Source organism: Emydura macquarii, unplaced genomic scaffold (assembly GCF_026122565.2).
Source record: "Emydura macquarii macquarii isolate MOO-44397 ecotype Brisbane River unplaced genomic scaffold, CSIRO-AGI_Emac_v2 contig_1551, whole genome shotgun sequence".
Classification (NCBI taxonomy): domain Eukaryota; kingdom Metazoa; phylum Chordata; order Testudines; family Chelidae; genus Emydura; species Emydura macquarii.
Genome location: NW_027131688.1, coordinates 15,329,692 through 15,357,044, shown reverse-complemented (window position 1 = coordinate 15,357,044; position 27,353 = coordinate 15,329,692). Strand labels below are relative to the sequence as shown.

The window sequence follows — 27,353 nt, the reverse complement described above, 5'->3', positions numbered from 1 at the left end:
ACTCACCAGTGCCCCTTCCTCCAGCCCTCTGCATTTCCTTAGGAGGTCGGACATCCATGTACTGACCATATTTGATAATACCTAGCTCACGAGATCTGATAAATATATCTCAAAATACACACCTAACTGACAAACTAAAAGATACAACAATTGTAGCAGTAGTTGGTACATGTCATCTTATGCACAAATAGTCACATACATTCTGTTGAAAGTCTATCTGCTTACTTATTTTAGCCTTCAGACATAGGGAAATGATTGGGATGAAAAAATAAGTCAGTGTTCCTGTTTACTCCACATTCTCATACAGTAGTAGAAGTAGAAGCAAGTCCAGGTCACAGAAAAAATGAAAATGATGAAACTCACCTCAGGACAGGTAGCATTCTGAGGAATCAACGGATTTTCATATGATAATTCACCCAACTGGCTCTTTAATAACTGCTTCAACTTTTCAATTTCTTGTTCACATTCATCTGTCTCTTTTACGATTGACTGTAAAAGGATCATTTTCATTAGCCATTTTCAATTCATTAGCAGAATACAGAAACGAACTAGTCAGTACTGAAATGAATTCAAGCCACAGGAAAGTCAAACAACCTTGTTTCTATATCTGTACGTAGGTTTAAGTTAAGAATTTGTCAGCCTATTTTACACAGTGCTCCCAAATTCTATTGTCTTCAAGTTCTTTATTCATTTGCTCATAAACAAACAGACAAACAAAAAAACTACTATATCATAGCCATGACTGGTAGCAAATTAAGTAGCTTTGGCTATAACTATTTATTACAAAACAATTCAACTTCCTTTGGCCGTAGAATGTGAAGTGGAGTTGTGTAAAAAGAAGAAATTAAAGAGAAACTGGATGATTTTCCTGTTTTGTTGGTTTCATGACATCTTATTAGAAAACTTTCCTACTTTTTACTGGCACAGTTTAGTTCACTGTTGAACGCTAGGCCTGCAACTAGCAAAAAATTAATCATGCTGTGCAGAAAAGGTGGCAGCTGCAGGTCAAAGGGTAAATTCTAACTGCAATATTTGAGACACAAGATGGATAAGCTCTAACGTAAGCTCGAAAACTTGTCCGTGACCAACAGAAGTTGGTCCAGTAAAAGATATTACCTCACCCACTTTGTTTCTCTAATATCCTGGGACTGACATGGCTACAAGAACACCACTGTCAAATATTTGACAGTTTGAATATTACCCATGTTATCAGCAACATTTTGAGTCATGATGAGGAGAAGGAGCTTGCATGGATTTGTAGGAAAACATGCAGTAAAACAGAAACACACATGTAGCAAAATGCATCATTTGTTCTGGTTGACAATGACAGCAGAAACTCATTAACCTGCACACATCATTATTTACACACAAAATGGCAGTCTCACCCCACTACATAGCAAAGATTTGACAACTAAGGGCTGTAGTGATGTCCTATATTACTGAGAGGCCATTACACTTAAAATATACTATTTTCCTAGGATATAAACCACAAACAATATTTGCTAGTGCATAGAGCACAACTCTCAAAACAGAGTAGACATTCTGCAACGCACACTTATTTATTTTCTGTATTACTGCATCTGAAGAAGAGAGCTGAAGTCTCTCGAAAGCTTATGCCTGCAAATACTAAATTTGTTAGTCTTTAAACTGCCACAGAACTCTCGTTGTTTTTGCTGTATACATACTAACACGGCTACCCCTCTGGAACTTATTTATTTATATTTCTTTGTTTTAATTCATTTTTCATGTATACTGTTTATTCATGCATTAGTTCATCTGCAAATTTCATTCCCTTATTACTACAAATTAATTTGGTTCTACTGAATATGTCTTTCTTATGTATAGACTTTAAAGAAAAAGGTTAATTATTTTGGCTTGGAGGGGGGAATGGTAGTTTTAAAATTAGAATAAACGAGAGGAGGGTGTGACATTGATGACTAAGTCTAACACAACAACAAAATGAAAAGAGAAAGGTACAGGGGGAAACGAATGAAAATAATAGAATTTCTACCATAATACCCATTTACAACTGGGAAACCCAGAATATTTTTTAAAGGTGAGGTGCTAGGAGACTTATTCACTGGCTTTTAGCTCATCAGTTTAAAAAGATGTTCCCTGCCCTGCAGAGCTTACAACAGAAGATTTTTGCTTTGTGATCTCTTCTGCTAACCCTACATAAGACCCAGGCCTTGAGTAGCTTTTTTGACTACATCAATCAAGCCGACAGAGGGCGGGTTGTGGAATGGACATGAACAACACATCTTGAAGAACAATAGTTACGAGGTAAGTAACCGTTCTTTCTTCTTTGAGTGCTTGCTCATGTCCATTCTGATTTAGGTGACTTACCCGCTGTGCCTCTGGAGGTGGGCAGGAGTTCATGGCTATGAGGATTGCAGCACTGCTCTGCGAAATCCAGCATCGTCCTGAGCCTGCTGCGTGATGTCGTAGTGGGATGTAAAGATATGTATGGACGACCACGTGATGGCTCTACATATATTTCAAATAGATGCATGCACCAGGAAAGCCTCTGAAGATGCCTGCGCCCTTGTGGAATTGATTGATAGGGATGCTGGAGGTGTGACTCCAACTTGCTCATAACAGTCTTGAATGTAGGCTGTAATCCATGATGATATTTGCTGTGATGAGACTGACTTGCCCTTCATCCTGTCAGCAATTGCTACAAAGAGTTGTGTGGAGCAGTGAAATGGTCTGGTCCTACCAATATAGAGATCTAGGGCCCTTCTTACAACAAAAGAGTAAAGGCATTCATTAGAGCTGTGAAGCTTTGGGCAGAATACTGCAGGAAAATGTCCTGAGTAACATGAAAATGGGAAACGACCTTTAGGAGGAACACAGGATGCAGGCTTCCTACTCTCCAATAGTATCCTCTGGACCTGGGCTGAACAGTGACACTCTTCCCTGTTCAGCCATGGAGCATCCACGCCATCAGATGCAGGGAGGCCAGGTCACCTGTAGAGGAGACTTCATCGGCGATACGTTCTGACTGGCCACGAAACAGCCAAAGTGCCTCCATTTTGCTAGGTAGGTGCCCTGGTGGAAGGCTTCCTACGGGTGAGTGACTCTTCCCTGTTCAGCCACTGCAGCCAACCCCCATCTTGGGAGATGAGTGAGGTCTGGATGCAACGGCAGAGACCAAGGACGAGTCACTGAGAGTTCCAACAGCATCCCGGACCAGTGCTGGCGAGTGCCCAGCTCCACGCTAGGGCTATCAGGGTGATTCGTGCCTTGTCCCTCTTGACTTTCACAAGTACTCTGTGTATGAGAGGTATCAGGGGAAATGCATATATGAGACCTCTTGACCACGTGAGGAGGAAAGCATCTGTCAGTGAACCGTCCTCTGATCCCAGGAGATAGCAGAAGTGAACACGTTTCCTTTTTTCCCTGGTTGCAAACAGGTCCACTCGGGGAGCTCCCCATCTCTGGAAGATGCAGTCAGCCATCTCCTGATGCACTGACCACTCATGGTGTGAGCAAAAGGATCTGCTCAAATGATCTGCTAGGGTATTCTTCCATGCTGGAAGATGGAATGCTGCGAGGTGAATATTGTGGTCCACACAGAAGTCCCAGAGACCTATGGCTTCCTGGCACAGGGCTCAAGATCTGGATCCCCTTTGCTTTTTGATATAGTACTTTGCTGCTGTGTTGTCTGTAAGGAATCGCACCACCTTGTTGGACAGATGCGGTAGGAACACCTCGCAGGCCAGCTGGATGGCCCTGAGCTCGCTGACATTTAAGGAACAGCCAGCTCCTCTCTGGTTCACAGGCCCTGAGTCCATAGGGCACTAAGGTGGGCGCCCCATCCCACATCCGAGGCATCTGAAACCAAGGACAGTGTCGGTCTCGGGGCCTCGAAGGGCACTCCTGCTAGCACCTGGTGTGGGTTCATCCAGCAGGACAGGGAGGTAAGTATGTGGGGGGAGGAAGGATCGTGAGAACTCTGTCCAGGGAGTGCCTGGATGGGGAGTATAATGTTGCCAGCCACATTTGGAGTGGTTCAAGCCACAGCCTGGCATACCGGACCACATAAGTACAAGTCACCATATGTCCTAGGAAGCTGATGCATACCCTCGCCATGGTAAGTGGGTGTTCCTTAGATTGGTTATAAGCTCCATCATCGCTAGGAACCTGGCCCTGGGCAGTAGCGCTTTGGCTTGAACAGAGTCTAGGATTGCACCTAAAAACTCTATTCTCTGGACTGGTGTAAGTAATGATTTCTGTTAGTTTATCAGCAGCCCCAGTGACCGACACGTGTCTCTTACGATTCCGATGCTGCAATGGACCTGCTCCCTTCAGTGGCCTGTTCCCCCCTGTGCCTGAGATATGCCACTACTACCACCATACATTTGGTACATACGTATGTGAGGAGCAGTAGAAAGGCTGAATGGAAGGACTGTAAACTGGTAGTGTCGCGCGCCCACTGTAAACTGCAGGAACCTCCTGTGGGTCGGGAAGATGGTGATATGAAAATAGGTGTTCTTCAAATTGAGCGCGGCAAACCAGTCGCCCGGATCCAGAGGGGGAATGATGGCTGCTAGGGAGACCATACAAAATTTTAGCTTTTAGAGGAACTTGTTTAGGGCCCGTAAATCCAATATTGGCCTCAGGCCTCCCTTTGCCTTTGGGATCAGGAGATACCGTGAGTAGAATTCTTTGCCTCTCTGTTCCTGAGGGACCTCCTCCACTGCCCCCACATTCAAGAGGACTTGTACTTCTTGAACGAGAGGTGTCCTTGAATGTGAAAGGGGTCCTTGAAGAGTGACGGGGAAGAAGGGCATTAGGATGGGATTGAGACAAACTGTAGGGTGTAACCGGCAGCCACCATGTTTAACACAAAATGGTCCAACGTAATAGCCATCCAGGCTGGGGAAAAAAAGGCAAGGCAGGGGGAAAACAGTTGGGAGACTGGCTCTTGGGTATTGACTGGTAGGTCACCCCTGGGCGCACCTTCAAAAGCTTCTCTTTCCACCCGAGGAATGACGGCTCGGGACTGGCCCCGAAGTAAATACCGGCGAATTGCCCCGGCAACATTATAGCCTTTATTTCTCTTTCTATAGGGCTCCCCTCTGGATTGGCCTCCAAAGCACTGCTGCTGCAATGGCCTCAAGTGTCTCCTTGATGAGGATGGGGTATAATGGCCCTTGAGTCCTTTAACCCATGCAGCCTGGAGTCAATCTGGTCCGCGAACAGAGCAATGCCAACAAACAGAAGATCCTGGATGAACTGCTAGATTTCACAGACTTATAGACTCTAAGGTTAGAAGGGACCAATATGATCATCTAGTCTGATCTGCACAACACAGGCCCCAGAACCTCACCCACCCACTCCTGTAATAAACCTCTAACCTATGACTGAGTTATTAAAGTCCTCAAATCATAGTTTAAAGACTTTAAGGTACAGAGAATCCACCAGCAAGTGAGCCGGGCCCCATCCTACAGAGGAAGGTGAAAAACCCCCAGAGCTTTTGCCAATCTGCCCTGGGGGAAAATTCCTTCCCGACCCCAAATATGGACATCAGTTAAACCCTGAGTATGCGGGCAAGGCTTCTGTCGAGAGACCAGACGATTGGAGCCACAAAGCTCTCCTCACTGACACCGCGGAGGCCATTGCCCGTGCTGCTGAGTCTGCTGCATCTGAAGCCGCCGGCAAGGAGGCCATGGCCACTGTCTTACCCTCTTCCAGGACTGCCTCAAACTCTTATTTGGAGGACTGGGGGAGGGAGTCAGAAAACTTTTCCACCGATTGTCAGATGTTAAAACAGTATCATCCCAACAGTGCCTGCCGGTGAGGCACCCTCAGCTGTAGGCTTGCTGTTGAATACATTTTTTGACCAAATAAATCCGTTTTTTTGGCCTCTTCATTCTTTGGTGTTGAGCTGACTTGTCCCTGCCTGTCACGTTCGTTGGCCGCTGCGACCCCCAGTGAGCCTGGGGATGGGTGCGTATACAGATATTCAAAACCCTTAGCGGGCACATAGTACTTTTTCTCTGCTCGCTTAGATGTGGGGGGCAGAGATGCCGAGGTCTGCCACAAAGCCTTAGCTAGCTTTACTACTCCTTCATGCACCAGGAGGGCCATCCTGGAAGGGGCTGCAGATGACAGGACGCCAAAGAGTTAATCTACAGGCTCTTTAAGCTTCTCTATCTTAAGGCCCAGGTTAGCTGCTAACCACTTCAACACCTCCTGATGCAACCTATAGTCATCCAGCAGGGCAGGATGTGAGGGGCCTGCTACTGCCTCATCTGGTGAGGATGAGGAGGAGGCCAATAACTGAGGGGCGGCTGAAACCTCTTCCCTAGTTGGGGTGGTCACCAATGGGCTTCCTGAGAGTGACTCCTCATGTTCTGAGTCAACATCTAAGGCCAGTGCCTTGGTTGGGTCTTTGGAAGAGTACAGCACCGAAGTTCCTGGGTAAGGCACCGCAGAATGGGGGAAACCCCTGAGTTCCTGTATTGCCAGGGTCCAGTCCATTGTCCTTGAGGCCACCCCCCCCCCCCCATCTGCGGTGGCATGAGGAAACCTGCAGGGAGCTTTGCAGTCTGCACCTGCAGGGGGATGATGATCTCCTCCCCTGAGTCTGAAGAGGTATATCCCGGTGACCACGGGAGTACCGAAGCCATCCGTTTCTCTGCGTGACTATGCTGGAGTTCCAGCATCGGGGAGCGGTGCCAAGAGCCGGAGCATTGGCTATTTCTTGACCGCATCTTGTCCTTTGGCTTCCTGTAGGGATTTGAGTGGTGCCAGGGCTCCGATGACCTGCTGCGTGCTGGCGATTTGTGGCGCCATGGGCTCGGAGAACTGCAGGGCTCCAAAGATCGACGCCGATGCTTGGCAGATCAGTGCTGACACTCTGGGGATCGGCACCTAGCATCCGGAGACCAAAGGCGCGAACCCGATCTCTAGGTGTGGTTCCGAAGACTAGTGCTGAGAATCTAGTGACCGCTGCGAGGCTGGCGAGCGACGACCAGTTAATGGTGGGCGCTGCAGCTGTGCAAGCACTAACTTCCCCTTTGACAGACCCCCAGCCGGAGTGCCTGCTCCCCGGTGTGGTGGCCTACACTCTTGTGGCATAGGCAGCACTGGCATGGCCAATAGGTCTTTCATCACCTAGAACACCTCAGGCATGGAGGGGACCAATAGGTGATGTGGGCCTCTGCCACTCCCCGGAGTTGGCGGTGACGCAGGTGCCGGACTCGATGCCCACATGGGTGGAGACCCCTTCTGGGTTGACTCCGGCTTCCCTAAGCTTTTCTTAGCCAACTTGGATGCCAGCAAACACTCCTTCACTGAGTGCACTTTTTTCTGGCGCTTCTTAGACAGCAGGGATGCTGAACGGTGCCAGGTCAACTCCAACGATGGAGGACCGCTTCTGGTTGATGCCGCAGTACTCGTTCCCAAATCCGATCTCAGCCCCAACGCCAGTCGGAGCGCCAACTCCATCAGAAGGGCCTTAAGCCTAATGTCTCGGTCCTTCTTAGTTCGTATGGGAAAGCCCTTACAGATTTTAAACTTCTCAGAGATGTGAGCTTCCCATAAGCACTTTAAACAGATCTGGTGCGGGTTGCTCAGCAGTGTAGGTTTCTTGCACAAAGTGCAGGGTTTAAATCCGGGGGACCAAGGCATGTCCCAACCCTGGGTAAACTTGCTAACTAACAAACTAACTTTTAAGAACTATTTTAACAACTATATACACTAGAAACAGCTAAAACCACTAGGAACATGGAGACTTGTAAGAGCAAAAGCATTGTTCCAGCATTGTCACAGGCAGTAAGAAGGAACTGAGAGGGAAGGGGGCCGGCAGCACCCTATATACGAGCGCATATGCACGCTGCTGCAGAGGATGCTAGAGCCGGCTCTATGGATACCACTAGGGGAAAACTTTCCAGCACTGGTGCATGAGACACGCACACATCCCTAAATCACAATGGACATGAGCAAGCACTTGAAGAACAGCATCCCTCTTATATGGGAAGTCATGACACACAGCTGTAAATATCATACCCTCTTACCTGAATGTTATTTATATATAGCACTGTTGGTATGCATAGCAATATATACATGGCAGGTCAAAATACAAAGACAAAGCGCCAAATTAATCTTCGGTGTAAGTTGACTGAAGTCCTGCCCCCAAGAAATTTACCAACCAACAGCACCTAATTCTTTTTTCTCTCTGTTATATTTCACTATCCTTTGTATACTGGAATTTAATCATGCTAAAATTGTTAGGATTGTTCTATTACAATATCACCTGATATATGTAGACCAAAAGTATATATACACAAACTCATACACACACTAAACATTCAAAATAAATATTCAAGGTTTGGTTTTTTTTTTTTTTTTAAAAGAGCACATATTTTCCATGCTGGTTGCCTTTACAACAGAGCTCTTACTACATTTCTGATGCACAGCTAATAATAAAATGCCCATGCTTTAGTACATTTCTTCCCTTGTAATATCTTAGCCAGACAAAGGACTTCTATTGGACTACATTTGCTTTCAACCTACACAACAGGACTGGAGAACGTTTGTTGCACAGTATGATACCCAAGTTGCCAAGAAATGAAATTCTTCCAATCTGTTTTTTCATGAAGAAATCTCACTTAAAATGTAGTTAGATATGTAAGCGATAAAAGCAAAATGCTGAGTATAAATGGTATTTCTTCCAACAAGTAAAATATATGTCAAAGCAGGGAAAACCTGTATCTAAAGTCCCATCTGAACCAATGATAACACTTCGCACTTATATAGCATCTTACATTTGAGGATCTCAATGTGCTTTGTAAACACCAGTTAATTTAGCTTCATAATGCGCCTCTGAGGTAAATTTTTATTATTACCTCATTTTACAGTTGTAGGACATTAGAGGGTCACACAGAATATCTGGGGCAAAAAATGAACAGAATCACAAAATTCCTGGCACCTAAGCATGTGTCTTCAACCACAAGATAATGCTTCAACATTAAATACAGCAGTATATTGCTGCAGCCCTGGAGCCTCTGCCTTCTCCCAACTATAATAATGTGCATACACTTTGGCATATTCCATACCGGCTCCTGGTCCTCTAAATCTTGGGCATAAAACACATATCTAGGGTCAAAGATGGTAACCTTCATATGCTAACTGCAGCAGGTATGAATGCCAAACTGCCTAGCAGTGGAACAAGAGCTTTTGAGGTGCTAAAGCACTCCCTTTACCAGAGAACAGTTAAAATGTGTGTTTAAAAAGAAAAACATTTTTGTTTGATGGCATCATGCTGAGAAATGCAGAGAGCCATCTTGGATTGTTTAGGCCTGTGCCTCCACTCTCCTGCTCACCCAGAAATATTCATAGATTCCAAGTCCAGAAGGGACCATTGTGATAATCTAGGCTGACCTCCTGTATAACATAGGCATAGAACTTCTCCAAAATAATTCCTATGACACATCTTTTAGAAAAACAACCAATCGTGATCTAAAAATTGTAAGTGATGAAGAATCTTCCTCAACCCTTGGTAAATTGTTCCAATGGTTAATTACTCACACTGTTAAAAATTTACACCTTATTTCCAGACTGAATTTCTCTAACTTCTCTTCCAGCCATTAAATCATGTTATACCTTTGTCTGCTAGACTGAAGAGCCCATTATAAAATATTTGTTCCCCAACTAGGTACTTATAGACTGTAATCAATTCACCTGGTAACCCTCTCTTTGTTAAATTAAATAGATTGAGCTCCTTAACATGTCGTCTAATCCTTAATCAATCTCGTGGCTTTTCTCTGAACCCTGTCCAATTTATCAACATCCTTCTTGAATTGTGGGCACCAGAACTGGATACAATATTCCAGAAGTGGTCATACCAATGCCAAATACAGAGATAAAATAACCTCTCTACTCTTACTCAAGATTCCTCTGTTTATGCATCCAAGAACTACATTAGCCCTTTTGGCCACAGAGTCACACTGGGAGCTCATGTTCAACTGATTATCCATCAGGACCCCCAAATCTCTTTCGGAGTCACTGCTTCCCAGGATAGCTAAACTCTATTAGAAGCCCAGTTGTAGTACCTAATATGAGGGTAAGGTCAGGAGATGTCCAACCTCAAAAGGATGAGCAGTGCAAGTTACAATGGATTAAGCTGGCCCATTGTGCCTTACTGGTAAGAGATTATATCCTTCAGAAATAACTCCTTCAGCACCAGACTTTGCACTATTCACATTTTAATAATTAATGATAATGCAATTAAATTTTAAGTGCTGGCTATATATAACAAAAATATTTCCATGTTCTGTATAAAGGTTAAGGGTCTGAATTTCAGAAGTACTGAGCACCCACAACTTGCATTGACTTGGGTTGTAGGAACGAAGGTATTTAAACAACATGACAATTAATGAAGCCATTGCTATTGTGTAATACCAAAAACTACCACAAGGTGCCATAAGGCATTAGCTATCTGGGAAAAGAAACTGACATCTGTTTTAGCTGAATTCCAAAGAGAAATAAATATCCAGGCAGTTATCGCATGCTTTTTCCTTGTGTTAAATTACCCAGCAAAAACAGAAATAAGAGACCTGTCAGGTATATTATGTTCCTTCCTTGACAATCAGGTCAAAAATGATGACCAATTTAAGGAGTTTTTTATGAAATTTCAGAACAAATTAATCTGATGTCAATGCAAGTAGTTTACCTCCAGTAGCTCATTTTGTTCCTTGGTAATTTTTTCTAAAGTTTTCAGTTCTTTCACAAGTTGGGCTGTTCTTCTGAAGACTGAGAGAGGTTTCATTCTCATTCCTGGTAACTTAAGACCTTCTTCATATCCCTGTATCTCAGCAAGGGTCTTCTGCAAGGGACTAATGTGGCCAAGTAGAGCCTAAAAATGTAAGTATAACCAGAATGTGATATGAAGAAAAAACAATGATTACTTCTATCATGCTGTTGAAAAGTTCTCTTAAGTAAATTCTGCAGGACTGATATTAGTTTCTCTCAGTTTACCTTCAGAGAACTTTTACCTCAGAATTCTTTAAAAATATATATGATGAGTCTGTATAAACCAAGAGGGGTGTGTAATGACACTTGCAGGACAGGGGACATTGGGACTATTTCTCTGCATCCTGTGGACCAGAGGCATATGGTGGAAATGATGCACGTTACTAAAAACACATATGCAATTAGCATAGAACATTCTACTTTATAAATAAATGCAGAAGGAAAGTCATGTCTAATGTACTATAGTTTTACTGAGTGGTTGGGTAATTTTAACATTTCAATAACCTCCATCAATTTCAGGTGAAATCTGCATGACTCTGTAAAAAGGTTTCACATCATAGTACAAAGTTCATGGAAGACTCAGTGATTAATTTGGACTAAGAGTATGACAGCTCTGTTTCTCACTGTTTTGTTTTAGGAATGTGAAATCTCACTAAGGCCTTGTCTACCATAGCAAATTATTTTTAAAAGTTCACAGATCTAACGCCAGTTCAGCTGACAAGAATCCCACAGCTAGGCCTGTTTACTACCTTATCACAGAGTCATGCAGACTTCACTCAAAATTGATAGAGCTCACTGAAATGTTAAAATTACCCAACCACTAGACTTGCTCTCAGAAGGTTTCACTAAAATGATAGTGAAAATGGGTCTAACTAGCAGAGCTCTATCTACATTATGGTACACAAGTGTTCACATCAGTGAGAATTTTTTGTATATTTCTCTAATGTAGGCACAGGCTACAATTCAGGAAGGAGTAATACTGTTTTAATAGTGAAATATTTCTTCACAGTATTCTTCAGTTCTTCATATACTGTAGCAGGTACAATAAGTGCCTTTTGGATAGAAAGCAACAAACACATGACCAAACTTTCAGCTTTCCTTTTAAACTCAGTCCACAAATTTTGCATGTAGATGAACTGAAAATGTGGCTTATAGATGCAGAGAAAAAATAAACAGAAAGATATCTTTAATATTTGCTTTATTGTACCCAGGCATGGAAGGCAGAACATCCTGGCCAAAATATCCTGGCAATGAAGTCTTGAATTGAAGTCTTGAACTGATAAATAATCATGGGATTATAGAAAAGTAGGAATGGAAGGGACCTCGATAATAAGACTTTGCACATACATACACTTTGCCATCAAAGGATCTCAAAGTTCTTTGTAAAAAACAAATTAATTTACCCTTGTGAAGTAATATCATCATCCTCATTTCACAAAATGAGGACAATAAGGTACAGAGAAATTGAGATCACTAATATTGAATGCCTCAACTTTTGAGTGCCCAACTTGAAACTTAGAGCCTAATTTTCAGAAGTGCCAATTGCCCGCAGCTTATGTTGAGGTTTTCAGAAGTTTGGGTCATCAGAAACTCTGAAAATTTAAGCGTGAACAACTTGCCCAAGGTCACACAGGAAGTCTGCTGCAGAGAGAAATATAACACAGATGTTCCAACTCACAGTCTCGCGCATTAACCACAAGGCTACTTAATATAATTGTGGAAAACGTACCTTCATCCGTTCAGTGTGAAAATTACAGCCATAGTTTCCATAATATACCTATTCCTGGGCAATATTTTACAGGTATTGTCCTCAGAAGTAAGTCATTCATCTTAATAATTTATTTTGTGCATTCATAAGCCATCTTCATATTTGTAAAATGTGTTGATTTAGTTATTCAATTTAATGAAAAAAAGGTTTAATAAGATACATATTCACCTGTCCATGTCTAAGATGTTCCTTAGGAGAAAAATCTAATATATCCTCTGTTGACAAGATCGTCTTAATTTTGGCAACATCCTTCTCCATCACTTTCACTTCAGATTCAATGGCAGCCACCTCCTAGATGTTTTGAAATATCCAAAAGATTTGTGGACTAGGGAATTTCACTATACAGCCACATAAATTGTTACTGTGTTTGTTATTGTTATCTTAATAAATACCAAATAAATCAATAAATTACCAGATCTAAATTTTATCTAAATTCTAAATACATTGTGCTCCAATAATTTAATCTGAAGTACATTTTCTTCTAATGCAAATTAGAACCATAAAACATGTGGCCTTCATTTAAATGTTTCATATTAATAGCAAGTGTTTTCAAACTGCCTGTCAAACATAAATAAATAAATTAAATAATGTGTATTATACAATTTGTTTTGACTGGAAACATAACAGAAAGATGTCTTTGACTGAACCTTACTAAAAAAATAACAATTAATGTACAATACTAGAGATTGAGTGTTGCTGCATTTACAGTACATCAACAGTTACTGCTGATCCAGAAGCTAGTTGCTATCAATTATACTTTCTTTCTGAGGCGCCTTATCATAACTCATATAGAGAAATAGGTATTAATGGTCAGCTGATCAGGACATAGCTTTAATCCCTGAATAGGGAATCAAAATAACCTTGAAGTCACACATTATGAACTCCTTTTGGGCTTGTATACCTGGGGAAATTTACTGACAGAATTATTCTGGTATAATCATAGCAGTACAGCTGCCTGTATGGACACTGTTATTCCAATATAAGGCTGCCTTTTTTTTCCAATTTAGCTTATGTTGCTTTGAAACTGTATAAACTACATCAGCAAAAGGCACTTTTATATTGGTATAACTCCCCATGTGTACATTATTATTTGGGTGTAACTCTAGCAGAATAATTATATAACAGTGTGACACTGGCTGGATTAGGGGGACCATTTATGATACTATCTAACATCAATATTCCAAAACTACAATAATTCATATGAGATATGCCATGTCAGGTACTGTTAGAAAGGTTATAGTTTGCTAAGGATGATGATATTGTCTAAGTATATGTGTCATATTTGTATTGGAAGTTATGGATATGTATTTCAACTTGTGCTGTGTTTCTGGGCGACTCCCCAGACAGGATGGCAGCAGCAATAAGATGCTTAATGGCCCATTAAGGAAACTCACAGGTACAATGGGCCTGGGGAGAGAAACTGGGGGGCTACAACTGATGACTCATCAAGACTTATTCATGTGACCCTGGACTCCATCTTATTTGTGGAAATTTCCACAAGCAGCATGGCAAAGGCCAAGGGACATAAAAGGCGGCTGCATCACATCCATTTTGTTTTTAGTCATTCTTCAACAGTCAGTCTTCGCCTATCTCTGGATCAACTCATCTGTAACTGAAGCTGTGAATCAAAGGACTGAGACCCATCCACATACTGGATGTACACCAGAGGGACTATACAAGCCTGCAAACGCCACAATTCTACTAAAACCTTATATATATGGACTTTCAAATCATTTGTATGTATCTGATTGCTTTAATCATTTAACATTTCTCTTATAGTTTATTTCTTTCCTTTTATAATAAACCTTTAATTTTAGTTACTAAAGGATTGGCTGGCAGCGTGGTATTTTGGGTAAGATTCGAACTTATATTGATCTGGTAATGTGGCTGACCCTTTGGGGTCAGAAGAACCTTTTTGGTAAAGAGCATAAAGTTTTAAATACCTTATCTCTTTACTGGACCTAGTGGCTTATTGGGAGCCAAAGACTGAAATGCAGTAAAGGGGGCTGTGTATATTTTGTTTTAGCTTCTTGATAACCAGTTGTGGAATCAGAAGCAGTTTGTGGCTGGTTGGGAAGGCTGACTTCAGTGTCACTCACCAGTGCTGGGAGAATCTGCTCCTCTTTTGCAGCCTGCCCTGACCTTGGCATTTTCAGGTGGCTACCCTAGGCACGGACGGTTCACAAACAGTATAGTTATGCTAGTAAATTTCCTCAGGGAGACAAGCCCTTTGAAAAAGCTAGCAACAAGCATTATATTTCTCGTCCTAATAAAGACAGAGGGCACACCCCCAAATTATTTTACCATTATTCTTGAATTTTACAGCTGAATTATCACATTGGGATTTTTTTTAAATGATACATTTACCTATACGTTATTCCTATTATTAAACCCAGAATGCTTGCATTCTAATGCAAATAATGTAGCTGAATACAATCTAATGAAAAACCAATATAAGCCTATTTTTTCAGACCACCAGACTTACATCAGCCATGTGCTGAATCTGTGGAAGAATTTCCATTATCTTTTGCTGTAAAGTTGTTACTTGAGCATTTATTTCATTTATCTGTTGCACTATATTTTCTGTTTCAAAGATTATTGATAACTCATCCAGTTGTGAATAGATGGTATGTAAAAGATTTTGCTTTTGTTCTGAATCTTCCAATGCCATCTAGAAAAAGAAATAGACTGCCTGATTAATTGAGGCACCTCAGTTCAGATACAAACCTCTGCTGCATAATCAAATACTCTGTCCTTCCAGCCCAAAACATACTAATGTTCCAAACTGTAAAGACTTTGTTTAAATACAATAATCTAATCCTTGGGATAACAGGAGCCAGTGAGACTTTCACAGAATTTTGCATTCATATTCCCTCTATAGCATGCTACACCCTCTATAATATATAACAACATAGTGTGGAAGGCTACAATACCTCTAGTAAAATCCTTGGAACAGCAATGACATTCTGATAACTTTATATATAAAAAGTCATGTCCAGAGAGCAAATTAAATTAATGTGTTCTCATGCCAATACTTCAGATTTCACATACAGAAACCAGTCTTTGCACCAATCTGCCCATCGCATCAAATTCCCTCTGATAATGTTACAAAAACCTTACTCTTGAAATGACTTACCAAAATCCATTTTAAGGTACATATAGAAACTGATTTATGAATCACAATTCACCTCAAAATACTTTAACAAATACACAAGAACAAAAGTACTGATCTACTAATTCTGGATCAATGCACCGTTTACTAAAAATAAGAGCATGACTTGTAAAATTTGATAAACTGTAAAGCAGTGCAACAAGTAAACAAAGGCCAGAACACAAAGTTTATTGTTTTCCAAGACAGATATAACCCCTACTAAAACATATTGGCCATACTGTTATATGGCTGCTAACATTTTTTATAACTATGGTCATTTTTCACTGAAGTTCAACTTTTCAGTGGACTTCTTTATTTGTGCCTGAAAATGTTGTTGGTGCAAAATCCATACCTACATGAGCAGTGGGTCCTTAGAATAAGCCAAGTAATTTTTGTAATTTGTACTTCCTGTACAGAAATTTTGTATATACTCTTACTTGAATGGTGTTGGCATGTTTACTCAGGGCTTTTGCAGTGTCATTTTCAGCCTCTGTTGTCAACAAACAATTGGTGGTTTCTATCCATAACTGCATGCTCTTCAAGAGTTCATCATATTCTTCCATCTTATTAGTGGCCTACAAAAAAAAAAAAAAAAAAAAACTTATAAAAATCTGTACTCTGACACCTGAAGTTAACATCCCTTATAAACTAAACAAGCTGCATTTATTACTAAATTCTGAATTATGAAGTATTATTCTGCTCATATAAGGTTAGGACACTGGACTGAGACACAGAAAATGTGGATTCGATCACCAGCTCGGCCAGAACTTTCTGTGGGACCTTGGACAAGTCGCTCAATTTACTTCAGGCTTTGGTTCCCTATCTTTAATAAGGGAATAGAACTGTCCTACCTCATACGGGTGTCGTGAGAATAAATCTGTTAAAGAGTGTGAGGTGCTCAGATGCTACAGTGATGAGGCCATATGGTACTTAGATAAAGAACAATTCCTAATTGTGAGAGATGGAAGGCCTAAGCAACAGAGTTTGGTATGATTAGCTGAATGTCTTTAGAGCTATATTCTGAACAGAAACATATTTAATGGCAAAAATTAAAAAAAACTGAATATATTTTTGTGGCATTTGGTGAAATTAACCTTGTTCTGAAATAAAGAAGCAGGATAACATTTTCAAAAGCACTTGAGTGATTTAGGAGCTTAATTCCCATTTTTTATAAGTAATTTCAGCATTTGGGCATTTAACTCACATTGAAAGCGATGGGAATTAGGCACCTAAATATCTTTGGGGATCTGGGCCTAAGATGTTTAAGTGCCACTGAGATCTCAAGGACACTTAGGCTCCTATGCCTCCTAGGCACTTTTGAAATTTTATCCGTAGTCTCTTTTTTAATGTCTGATCCTTTTTGAAGCCAAGACACTTGTAGCTTTGCCTTTACCTTATTTAAGACTGCTGTTCTGCGCTCAGCGTGTTGTGAGACCTGCTGGTACTGCTGTAAAGGAATCATTAAGCTGTCCATCCATTCCTGTGCGTGACATGGATCCTGTTCTGCTATATCCTGCACTTCTGAGTCCAGTTCATTCAGTTTGTAATGCCAAAGGTCTAGCACATCCCAGATTGTCTGCACGTGAGAATATGGTAAACAAAACATTGAGGTCAGCCCTAACTGTGACAGTATAGACATCTAATTTATATTTCCTGAGTGGGGCATGTGAATTTTGAATTTGCAAAGGTTCATGAACTTATATGACTAGTACAGAATGTTCTGTATCTACCCTGGATCATTCATGCTCAAGGCAGATGAGAAAATTAATCTTTTGCTGTGAGATGAAAGGTTTTGAAAGTATTCATCAAGTAGATGTTTATGCGTATACAGGCAAACAAAATGGAAGGTCCCTTGCCAATCCTCTAAATCAGATTTAGTAACTGGACCCATGGTCTTCAGACTTAGAAAAGGGAATTTTGAGACATTACCTTTTGAATTTCCTTGGCTTTTACAATGTTTTCACTCTTCTGTTGTAACATCTTTTCAACAGCTTGCAGGCCATTGTTAATATTCTCTACTTTTTTATTTATCACATAACGAGGAGAGCTCTGCAAGATTTCAGTGCTAACCTATCATAATAAAGGAAAATTAATGCAGGTAATAAAGATCTGTTTCTTTATTCATAATGTCTCACAAAAAGTTTCAGAATTCTTTTTATTATTTCCCTGACAAGTCACATAAGAATGTAAGGGCAGAATTAGATTTTGCTGTAAGAAGCCACATTAATATGGTCTGGAGGTCACAAGCCATTCAATAGTTTCATCCCACTAAAATGACTAGTGGAACACAGCATTAAATAAAAATCAACGAAATATACTGCAACTCACTCACTTCTGGTGGTTTCTGTACTGGCCAGTAATGTAAGAGATATAACCTGTACTAGAGAAAGGACACACTTTGTTCCCTCCTGCCCTTCCCCCTTATTTTAGAATCAATAAAAATGAATAAACAACTATAAAATAATAATTCTGTGCTTCTAGGGTTAGAATTTTATCTCAAACTTAATGTACCAGTCTGATTCTCTCTCTTTTTTTTTTTTTCCTTGTTTCATATGCTGAAGTCCCCCTTAAAAATGTAACAGCTTTGCTCTGGATAGATAATACTTCATTTACGCTATATATATGTATTCATTATACTTAAGGAATACTGAAAATACTGAGACAATGTTAGTAACCTAAACTGGCAAGTTTTTTGGGGCACCGCTGAGCACCACGGGTAGGTATAAAGAATTATGTCACAAATAATACGCTGCCATATGTTTTAAAAAGCATTTGCTGAACTCTCAATGGCTTTGAAATGCCCACAGAACAAAGAAATATGTATTGAACGTCTCATTTCATCCAGCTGTGCCTGATACTCTGATGAGGTTTGACACTTATTGGGAAAGAGAAGATAAAAAACACTATTGGTCAAGTTTAAGAATAAGATTGAAGAGAAAGATAACAGTGGTGTCCTGAAAGGTATAAAAAATGTATATGGTTCTTAGCCTTACAGAATCTGGCATTTCTTCTTGTAGCTTAATTAAAATAATTTTATACCCTAATCTGTTGACTGCTATAATATTTTAAAAGGATAGAAAAATAACACATGCAATTACCTGTAGTTTATACATTTCTACTAAGTCTGAAATGCAAGTAAAATTAGCATTTAAACCACCTAACATTTTCAACTGATACTTGTAGTTATAGCATAATGTGTTATACATTCCAAATAAATAAATATGTGAATTACACAAATTGTTACCTTCTCTTCTAGGTCTTGTAATGTTTTCTTGCAGTCTTCCAACTGTGTTTCAATTTCTGCAGGAACTATTGTATACATTTCAGAATACTTGATTCGTAGTTTTTCCATAATATCTTTAATAGTTTGATTCTCTCTGTTAATTATACCCTGAATCGCCTAAAAACATTTAGAGGTTTACAAGAGGGTAAACAAGAGAGGTTTCAATACTTATAAAACACTAAAAACTTAAACTCAGTAGGAACTCAGTGAGTCTCCTACTATGATTATGATTTAAATAAGTTGTTTTCGCATTACAAAACCTCACTTGATAACCTATGCAAGCAGATTAAACCTGAGTATATTCACTGGTTTAGACAAATGATGCTTTTCAATCTGTAAGAATTAATTAAACTTGATACCCCTCAGTGTCAAACTATTGTTCTAGTTACAGACAGAAATAATATATGGTTAAAATGTTAAAGTGCTTTTGTGATTTAAAAGTTCAGCTTTGTGACATCCCTGTTACAAATACTGGATTTTTACTTTGAAAGAAGTTTTAACAGTTTAACATTATACAGCTACATTATTATAACAACAACACAAAGACCACTAAAAGCAACAGCCTCGAAGCTGAAGTGTTTGCTTTCATGTAATTATATAGAACTGCAGAGCACAGCTCCTTTCAAAACAGTAGGTTCCAGTTCCGTGTGAGGAATGTAGGTTTTATGAGACCAAAGAAACCTGAACAACTGTCTACAGTCTGTGGCCTAGAAACAAAACCTGAACTAAGTCCTCGTCACAGAAAGAATGAAGAAGAAACTCGTTTGTTTAGAAGGCTTTCTAAAATTTCAAGTTGCAGAATATCTTGTTTTTAGTTACTTTTCCCTACACTCAGCCATTTTTGTGTGGTGTCAAATGTGAAATAAGCTATTGGGCAAAGTGATAAATTCCTATTACACAGTGAGAACTTTTTATTTTAACTTTAGACTATGGGATGATGATTTTTTTTAAGTTTGGTTTAACCATTCCCCTTTAAATCCTAACCTTCATTTGGGAATCTTGTCCCTCACCTAAGCACACTGCATAGAAAGACTGTATCAGCCCTGGCTGGGATGATATAGCTGAGGTTAGTCCTGCTTTGAGCAGGGGGCTGGACTAGATGACCTCCTGAGGTCCCTTCCAACTCTAATATTCTATGATTCTATGATCAGTGGATGAAACAAAGTTTTCTTTCGCATTGTGGTGTGACAACTGGGTCCAACTATAAAGAACATAAAACATCTGCACACCTAATACACCACAAAGCAGCTTATTGAAACAGTGCCACAATTAAGGTTGTGCCAGCATTTATGGGCTTCCAAATGACCTGTATTTGAAAGAAAACAACTCTCTGACCTACAATAAGCAGAAAATATCCCTTTATAAGATGGACTTCCGGATCAGTATATAACAGAGATCCTCAAACTGTGGGGCGCACTCCACTAGGGGGCGTGGAGGAATGTTCGGGGTGGAGGAACACGGGCCAGCCCCGATGGAGGGGTGGGGCCGGGAGAGAGCGTCACCCAGCCCCACTGTGCCCCAAGCTCTTCTCTGGTTCCTTCCTCCCCCACAGCAGCGGCCACAGCCCTGGCCCCGGCTCCTTGTCCTGGCGCCCAGCCACAGTCCTGGCCCCGGCGCCCAGCCACAGCTCCATCCCCCAGTTCCCTCGCCACCATGCCTATCCTCGGCTCCCAGCTGCAGTCTCAGCCCCCAGCCCCTTGGCCTCAGGCCCTAGTCCCCACACCTGGCCTTAGTCCCCCAGCTGCAGCCCCCGCTCCCAGCCTCAGCTCCTGGCCCCGAGCTTGGTCCCGTTCCCAGCCCCAGCTGGGGACAGGGGAAAGGGGGGTGCGAACAGGGGCAAAAGGGGGAACGATGTAAAAAGTTTGTGGACCACTAGTATCTAAACACAAACATGCAGTTAATACTTTTTAGCTGTAAAATGGTTGTACTTAAAAGCGTCCCAATTTTGTCCTAAAGAACTAGATTATAATAATGATTATTATTGTTTATATTACTCTAGCATCTAGGAACCCTAGTCATGGACTAGGGCTCCATTGTACTAAGTGTGTACAAACACAACAAAAAGATTGTCCCTGCCCGTAGGGGCTACATCACGTTACCTCACTATCTGCAGCTTTATCCTACACGGGTGTTACTTAAAAATTTGCCAACTGCCTTAGATAGACAGATAAATAAACACTGCAGTTAATTTATCTCAGTATATAACAGCATGCCATAGAATCATAGACATGTAGGTCTCAAAGTCCCTCCCCCTGCACCGAGGCAGGATTAAGTAACTGCAGAAGCCAAGGTGTTTCTTACATTAAATATAGGAAAGAGAATATTGCAGATACTTATCTTATTTATATGTATCTTAGATGAAATTAGGGAATTTTTCAGTACTCTCATAGAAGTAACAAGGAAAATACTGAGGTTGTTATTTAGTCATCTAAGGAAACCGACTTTTCTTTCTTTCTTTTTTTTAAAAAGAACTATTGCTGATTCTTGTGCCCTCCAATTCCTGGGCAATGGTACTGGAAGCATTGTCTACATTGTTTCCTTTCTGCTAGGGGGACCCCTCCCAGTCAGTTCTCCATGTCTTATTCAGCTACAGCAAGCACAGTGTAAGGAGTACAGAAGGAATTTAGAGGCTGAAATAGTAGCATTTTGCTCTTGGATACCATAAAATCCTCACTGAAATAGCAGCACTGACATGCAAGTATTTATAGAGTGAAAATCCATTCTTACAGACAAGTTTGAAAGGTTTCATCCCAGTAATGCTGGCTACTGAACTCCCTAAATATATATTTGCATATTCCACTTTGTGTTAACTCCCAAAGAAATCCCCAGACACAACATCATCACCACGCTCATATGTTCGGATATCATTCCCTGGCCTCAACCCTTTGTCAGCTTGTCTCTCCCAGACTGTAAATTCTACAGGGCAGGGATTGTCACTGTGTTTGTATAGCACTCAGCACCACTGAGCCCCAGTCTTTATTGGGGCCTTATGGAGCTACCGTAAGTAAATGTTTATTGTGATATTATCCTCATCAATAATAAAAATAAACCCACATAAGGGAGCTTGGTACGGAAAATTACCATTCAAATAAGCCACTCATGCAAGGTTAACAACGAATACATTTAAATGATTTAAAGGTGTTAGAGTACAGAGTTAGTGCACAACAAGCTGGGGTGTAAATTTACAGCGCGTAGCTTGCTGCACACAAAATGTCAAGTGAATCCTGCTGCTGTGCACTAAAAGTTTTGCCGTACATTTTGACCTACTGCTGTTTGAAATGGATTCCATGTGAAACAAGATGTCAAAGTGCACAGCAAAACTTTTAGTGGCAAGGTGCATGTGGCCAGTTAGTGTATGGCATGATACAGCACTAAGAGATTTGCATCCCAGCTTGCAATGCACTCTCTTCACTGTACAGACATGCCCTAAGACTGATAGAGGTTGTGGTCCTGATAAAGATCTCACTTCCAAAAATTTTACACCAGTGTAATCCATTGACTTCAGTGGAGCTACCACCAATATATACTGTAAGAGATCAAAATCAGCTCCTTTGAAGATATCCTTGGGCTGGATGGGAGAAATGAGAAGACTCATATAAGCTATGCAGCCATCTCTAAGTGAGAGAGGATTGGCGAGTCCCTCCTTAGGATCAGAACGGGCCTCTGAAGCTGTGGAACATGATCAGACCACTTAGCTAGCTCCAAGCCACATACACTCCAGAGGGCCAGTCCTGCTTCTCTTTCAGTTAATACATTTTTTGCCACTGATTTCAACTGGAGCAGGTTCTAGCCTCCTCTCTCAAATTTGGTATCTAGAGCCTGAGACCTGCTACATACAATGTGACAGTCTTGTACTCACCTCCAATTGTGCTGCCTTGGCAGTAGACTCTTGTGACTCTCTCTCACACAACAAAATTGAGGCATTTTGTAATGAACCCCTCACAGCATTTATTTCTTCATTAATCTTGTCTCTTTCTTGAATCTCAGACTGCACAGATTTGTTATGGTTTTGAGCCTTTTGAGATAGCCTACAAAAAGATTTGCATTGGGAATACATTAATTATGAGTTTCAATATTAATTAAAAAGTGAAATATTCCAAAGAGTATTCTACAAAATTAAATGCCAATATTTAACCAAATCTGTGCCTAAAAATGCACATCTATATTTTGACATGCTTACTTTTTGGTACTTACATCTATGCACTTTTGACTTTATTATCTAAGTTTCTTTATATATGAATCTTCAGATAAAGATAAATATAATATGTTTAGTCAAGCAAATTGGGTAAGTCAGTCATCTAACTATCCAATTTAGGCTTGACATGGAGTTTGCACACTTACAGTAGAAACATAGGCTTTGGAAAGTAAGTGCACAAAGATTTAGGTATCAAAGAGCAAGCATGAAGAAACACAAGTGTACAATTTTGCTCACAAATTTGGTAACCGGGTTAAGACCCCTTTGAAAATCTGGTACATGAGGCAGCAATGAAGTGATAAAGGTAAAAATTTGTAAACAAGTACACATATGGGACCTGATTTTCACAGGTGTTGAACATCTGCAACATCCATTCTAGATAATGGGAGCTGCAGGTCCTCAATACCTCTAAAATTCAAGATTTTACATTCTTCACACAATTTTAGCCCACATCTGAAGTCCATTAAACTTTATGAAACATTATCTAAGTGTGAAGAAAATGCAAGTAAGCCAAGCAAAACGTACTGCTATTAAGTAGTTCTGCTTAAGATGTTTTTGCAGTGTAGTTTCTTGCACTTACTTTTTACATCGATCTTGCATTGCATGTATCTCATATCGAATGGGAATAGCTGCTTCACTCTGAGTGCTTTCAGGCACATTCAGGATGCTTCTTATACGATGAAGTAGTAAAAGCAATAACAGATGCTCTCTCTCCATGTTTTCCTCGTAACTGTCCACATATTCTAGCAATTCTAAAAGCTCATCTGTGGAGGCCTTCTCTTTCTCTTTAGGATTTTCTGGTAGTTCTTCCTGAAGATTATCTAGAATTATTGTTTGTCGTTCCATCTAAATAAATAATACAAGTATGAGATATACTTATTATGTCCTTGACTCATATGACTCATAATACATAATACAAGTATTATAATACAAGTATGACTCATAATACGAGTATGAGAAATCATTATGTCCTTGACATATTATGTCCTTGGAACTCACACTAACAGCAATGGGAGCTCAGGCCTTGATCCTGTAGGGTGCTGAGCACTTTAGGTCTGATCCAACAAAGCACATAAGCACATGCATAGTTTAAACCCCATGAATGCCCTACTGAATTCAGCAGTTCAGAGTAACCTCTAGTGTTTACATTAAGAAAAGGTTATAGATAATGGGCCAGTCAACTGGGGAAAACTGACGTATCTCCATTGACTTCAGGGGAGTTCTGATTTTCACAAGCCAAAGGTCTGGCCCCATAATCTTCTTTAAGCACCCTGTTTTGTTATGTTTGTTTCCCAAATATTCTATAATCTGTTAACCACTCACTTCTTCATTGACATATTTCCATTCCTGTTTGAGCTCTTCACAGCTAATCTCCCATTCTTTTGCAGCCTCGAGCAAACCAAGCCACTTTCCCCACAGTGTTGATACAATCCTGACAAGTGTGCAATCACTTCCTTTGCACATCATGCTCAGGTCCCTCAAGTCTCGCCTCAACATCATCAGATCCTCTTCAGCCAAAAGAAGATTAGAGGTCAAAGCCTTGATAAAAATAATAAACAGAATAGGATTGTATATCAGAAGTAATAAAACAATTCCTTACATGATTAGCCTTCTGTCTTAAATAACAGCTACTTTGTTGTTTGGTGCCAAGATACTATACCATAGTGATGAGCAAATTTTGTAATGGGGAACATAAGACAGACTGGGTGAACAAGACAGACATAGAAAGAAGCTGGGCAAGCGTTTGGAATAATTAACAATGGAAATAGCATTTGCTTACACAATATCTACTACACAGCACCAGCATAATCACTTTTTACTTGATCTACATAATGGCATGGTGATAGCCACCGAGCTAAGGTTGAACTTTATAAATCTGACTTCCCCAAAAAGAAACCAATCCACCTGAAATTACATATGCCACATCTCATTTTGAGTAAAGCTCTTCTGGAAGGTTTAGAAAAGATTAAAAAAAAATAAGGTTAACATTATGGGGTGATATCCTGGCGCCAATCAAGTCAATGGGAAAACTCCCACTGACCTTCATGAGGCTAGGATTTCACTCACAGTGTTTAAGAACTTTTCTTATATTTGACTTTTTTGAACATTTTCCTTTTTTTGGATCACTGTTTTGCTGGTCCTGCTGAGAAATGCCTTTTCCCAGGACGGGGGGAAGGAGGGAGGGTTGTTTTTGTTTTCTGGGGGATTTTTGGACAGGAGTAGTAATTATTGGGGAATTACAGATATAAAATGCCTGTGAGAGGGTGTACAGTACAACAGGAGGCAGGAAAAGGGATAAATTAGGGTTACTTTAGTGCAGGGATTGAACAGGAAACAGTGCAAGAGGCTTGGGGGTAGGGTGAAACAAGAAGCGATCTCTCTCCTCCTCCTCCCATTGCAAGGAGAAAACAGGGTCAAGAATCTTCTGGGTCTAAGCCCCACCAAGAAGCATGGAGGAACTTGTGCTAAAATTAATACATTTGCATGGATACAAAATTACCTGAAACACAGATAAAGTTTATTTGATACACACTATGATATATACATCATATATGGTCTGTTTAAACCTAACCGCAGGAAAATATAGGCCTGCCAACTTCATTTCCTTCCACTCTTTGTGTTTCACGACCTAATGAGTCTGTTTGGATCATCGTTTTGTAGCTATTCGAGTCATGCTTACCTTGCTTTGTTTCAAGTGCTCCAAAGCTTCCTTATAAGACATTGGAATTTTGGACAAAGATTGTCCAAGTATCTTTTCCAGATCATTAAGATTAGCACATACTTTCTCTTTGATTTTTGTGTAGCTTTTGTATTTTTCAAAGCACCTATGAAACACAATTAGCAAACCAATCAAACTTTACCATAGCTCTTCCTTTCCTCAGTTTTAATGCACGGTGTAACCATAAATGTAACAAACAAACAGATCTGAACAAGTATATCTTTTAAAACAATACTTACCAAATATTTTAGGCTCGATTTCAGAGAGACCTTAAAAATTGAGGTGAAAAATGACCTCCAGATACCAATTGGAGTTTTTTGGGTTTTTTTTTTTTACCCACCACTCTGTTTCAAAGAAATATATGTACATACACATACCAGTTGTGTATGCAGGACCTAAAGACTTTGTGCTCTCCTGTTGCTCAGCCAGGAAGCGGCCCAAAGGAAGGAAAAGAATTCAATAAGTCCTGTTCCGAGAGTGGTTTTTCACGTTATTGTTGACATAATCAAAGAACTGGATCACAAGCAAAGAGTTAAACAAGCAAAAAACAAAAATGAGCTTTCGGTACATGTATCTGAGGGTCGGGAGTAGGACAGACCATGGTCTGGATGTTGATTTTGCCTTGACTATCTCCAGCTACCAGAATGGCCAATGGACATGACATGTTAGGCCCAATTCTGTACCAGAGGCGAAACGAGGGATTATGGAGGTGGCCCTGTCTCCCTGTTTGATCCCTGCACCAGACTCAGATGGGGCTGGTACACTTACTTGAATATATTCAAAGTAAATGCTTTCTACGTTATTTAAATATGCCTATTCTAGGGTCATTTTCACATATTCGAATAGCATCTGGATACAGCATGTATTTGCCTTTTTTCTTAAACTACAAGGATACATCACAGTAGAAACAAGACTCCACATTTACCATCCATCATCTTCCTTGTATCATGGAACATTGCCTACATAGATCACTTAAGCCTACCTCTGCACATCAGCTCTCTTTCTTTGGGCCTTCTCCCTGAGTATTGAATTCTTAGTGACTAGTTCGCTTAAAGTATTTTTCAGTTGTGCTTTGGCTCTTGGAGTAATTATGTTTTCCAGTTTGGAGGTCAGATCCTCTAGGTCTGCCTTGGCAGACTCAAATTCTTCTTCTTTCCAATGTGGGAGTTGGCAGGACTCTTCCAGGCTCTCAAGTTCAACTTTTGCTGAGAGAATTCTGGCTTCATACTCTGTGAGTAGCTCGACAGCTCTTTGAGCCACTTTGCTATAAAGCTTAACGTTCTCATAAGCTTCATCCATGGCATTCTGAAAGCATTTAAAAGATAAAAATAGCAATCAAGAAAAGCTGCAGGACACCATGGATTTCAGAATGGCCATTCCAGAGAAATGACATGAGTTGGCCTGTCAGAGGCCACTGGAGGTATGTTTACATGGAGATAAAAATACCCACGACTGGCCTGGGCCAGCTGACTC

The 27,353-nt window shown here is 40.5% G+C and overlaps 1 protein-coding gene across 2 annotated transcripts in view; it reads right to left on the bottom strand.

Annotated features, from left to right (window-relative positions):
* The window catches only part of SYNE2 (spectrin repeat containing nuclear envelope protein 2), a 275,575-nt gene that overhangs the window by 120,662 nt on the left and 127,560 nt on the right, over window positions 1–27,353 (bottom strand). For both annotated transcript variants that reach the window (XM_067554922.1, XM_067554923.1), the window contains 13 exons: window positions 26,863–27,185; window positions 25,842–25,986; window positions 24,485–24,700; window positions 23,742–24,007; window positions 22,826–22,994; window positions 18,928–19,083; window positions 17,613–17,753; window positions 17,077–17,259; window positions 16,121–16,258; window positions 15,018–15,203; window positions 12,701–12,823; window positions 10,685–10,867; window positions 364–489 (listed from right to left, as the gene is read on the bottom strand). In XM_067554922.1, coding sequence (XP_067411023.1) covers window positions 364–489; window positions 10,685–10,867; window positions 12,701–12,823; window positions 15,018–15,203; window positions 16,121–16,258; window positions 17,077–17,259; window positions 17,613–17,753; window positions 18,928–19,083; window positions 22,826–22,994; window positions 23,742–24,007; window positions 24,485–24,700; window positions 25,842–25,986; window positions 26,863–27,185 — 2,355 coding nt within the window. The remainder of the gene's footprint in view (window positions 1–363; window positions 490–10,684; window positions 10,868–12,700; window positions 12,824–15,017; window positions 15,204–16,120; window positions 16,259–17,076; window positions 17,260–17,612; window positions 17,754–18,927; window positions 19,084–22,825; window positions 22,995–23,741; window positions 24,008–24,484; window positions 24,701–25,841; window positions 25,987–26,862; window positions 27,186–27,353) is intronic.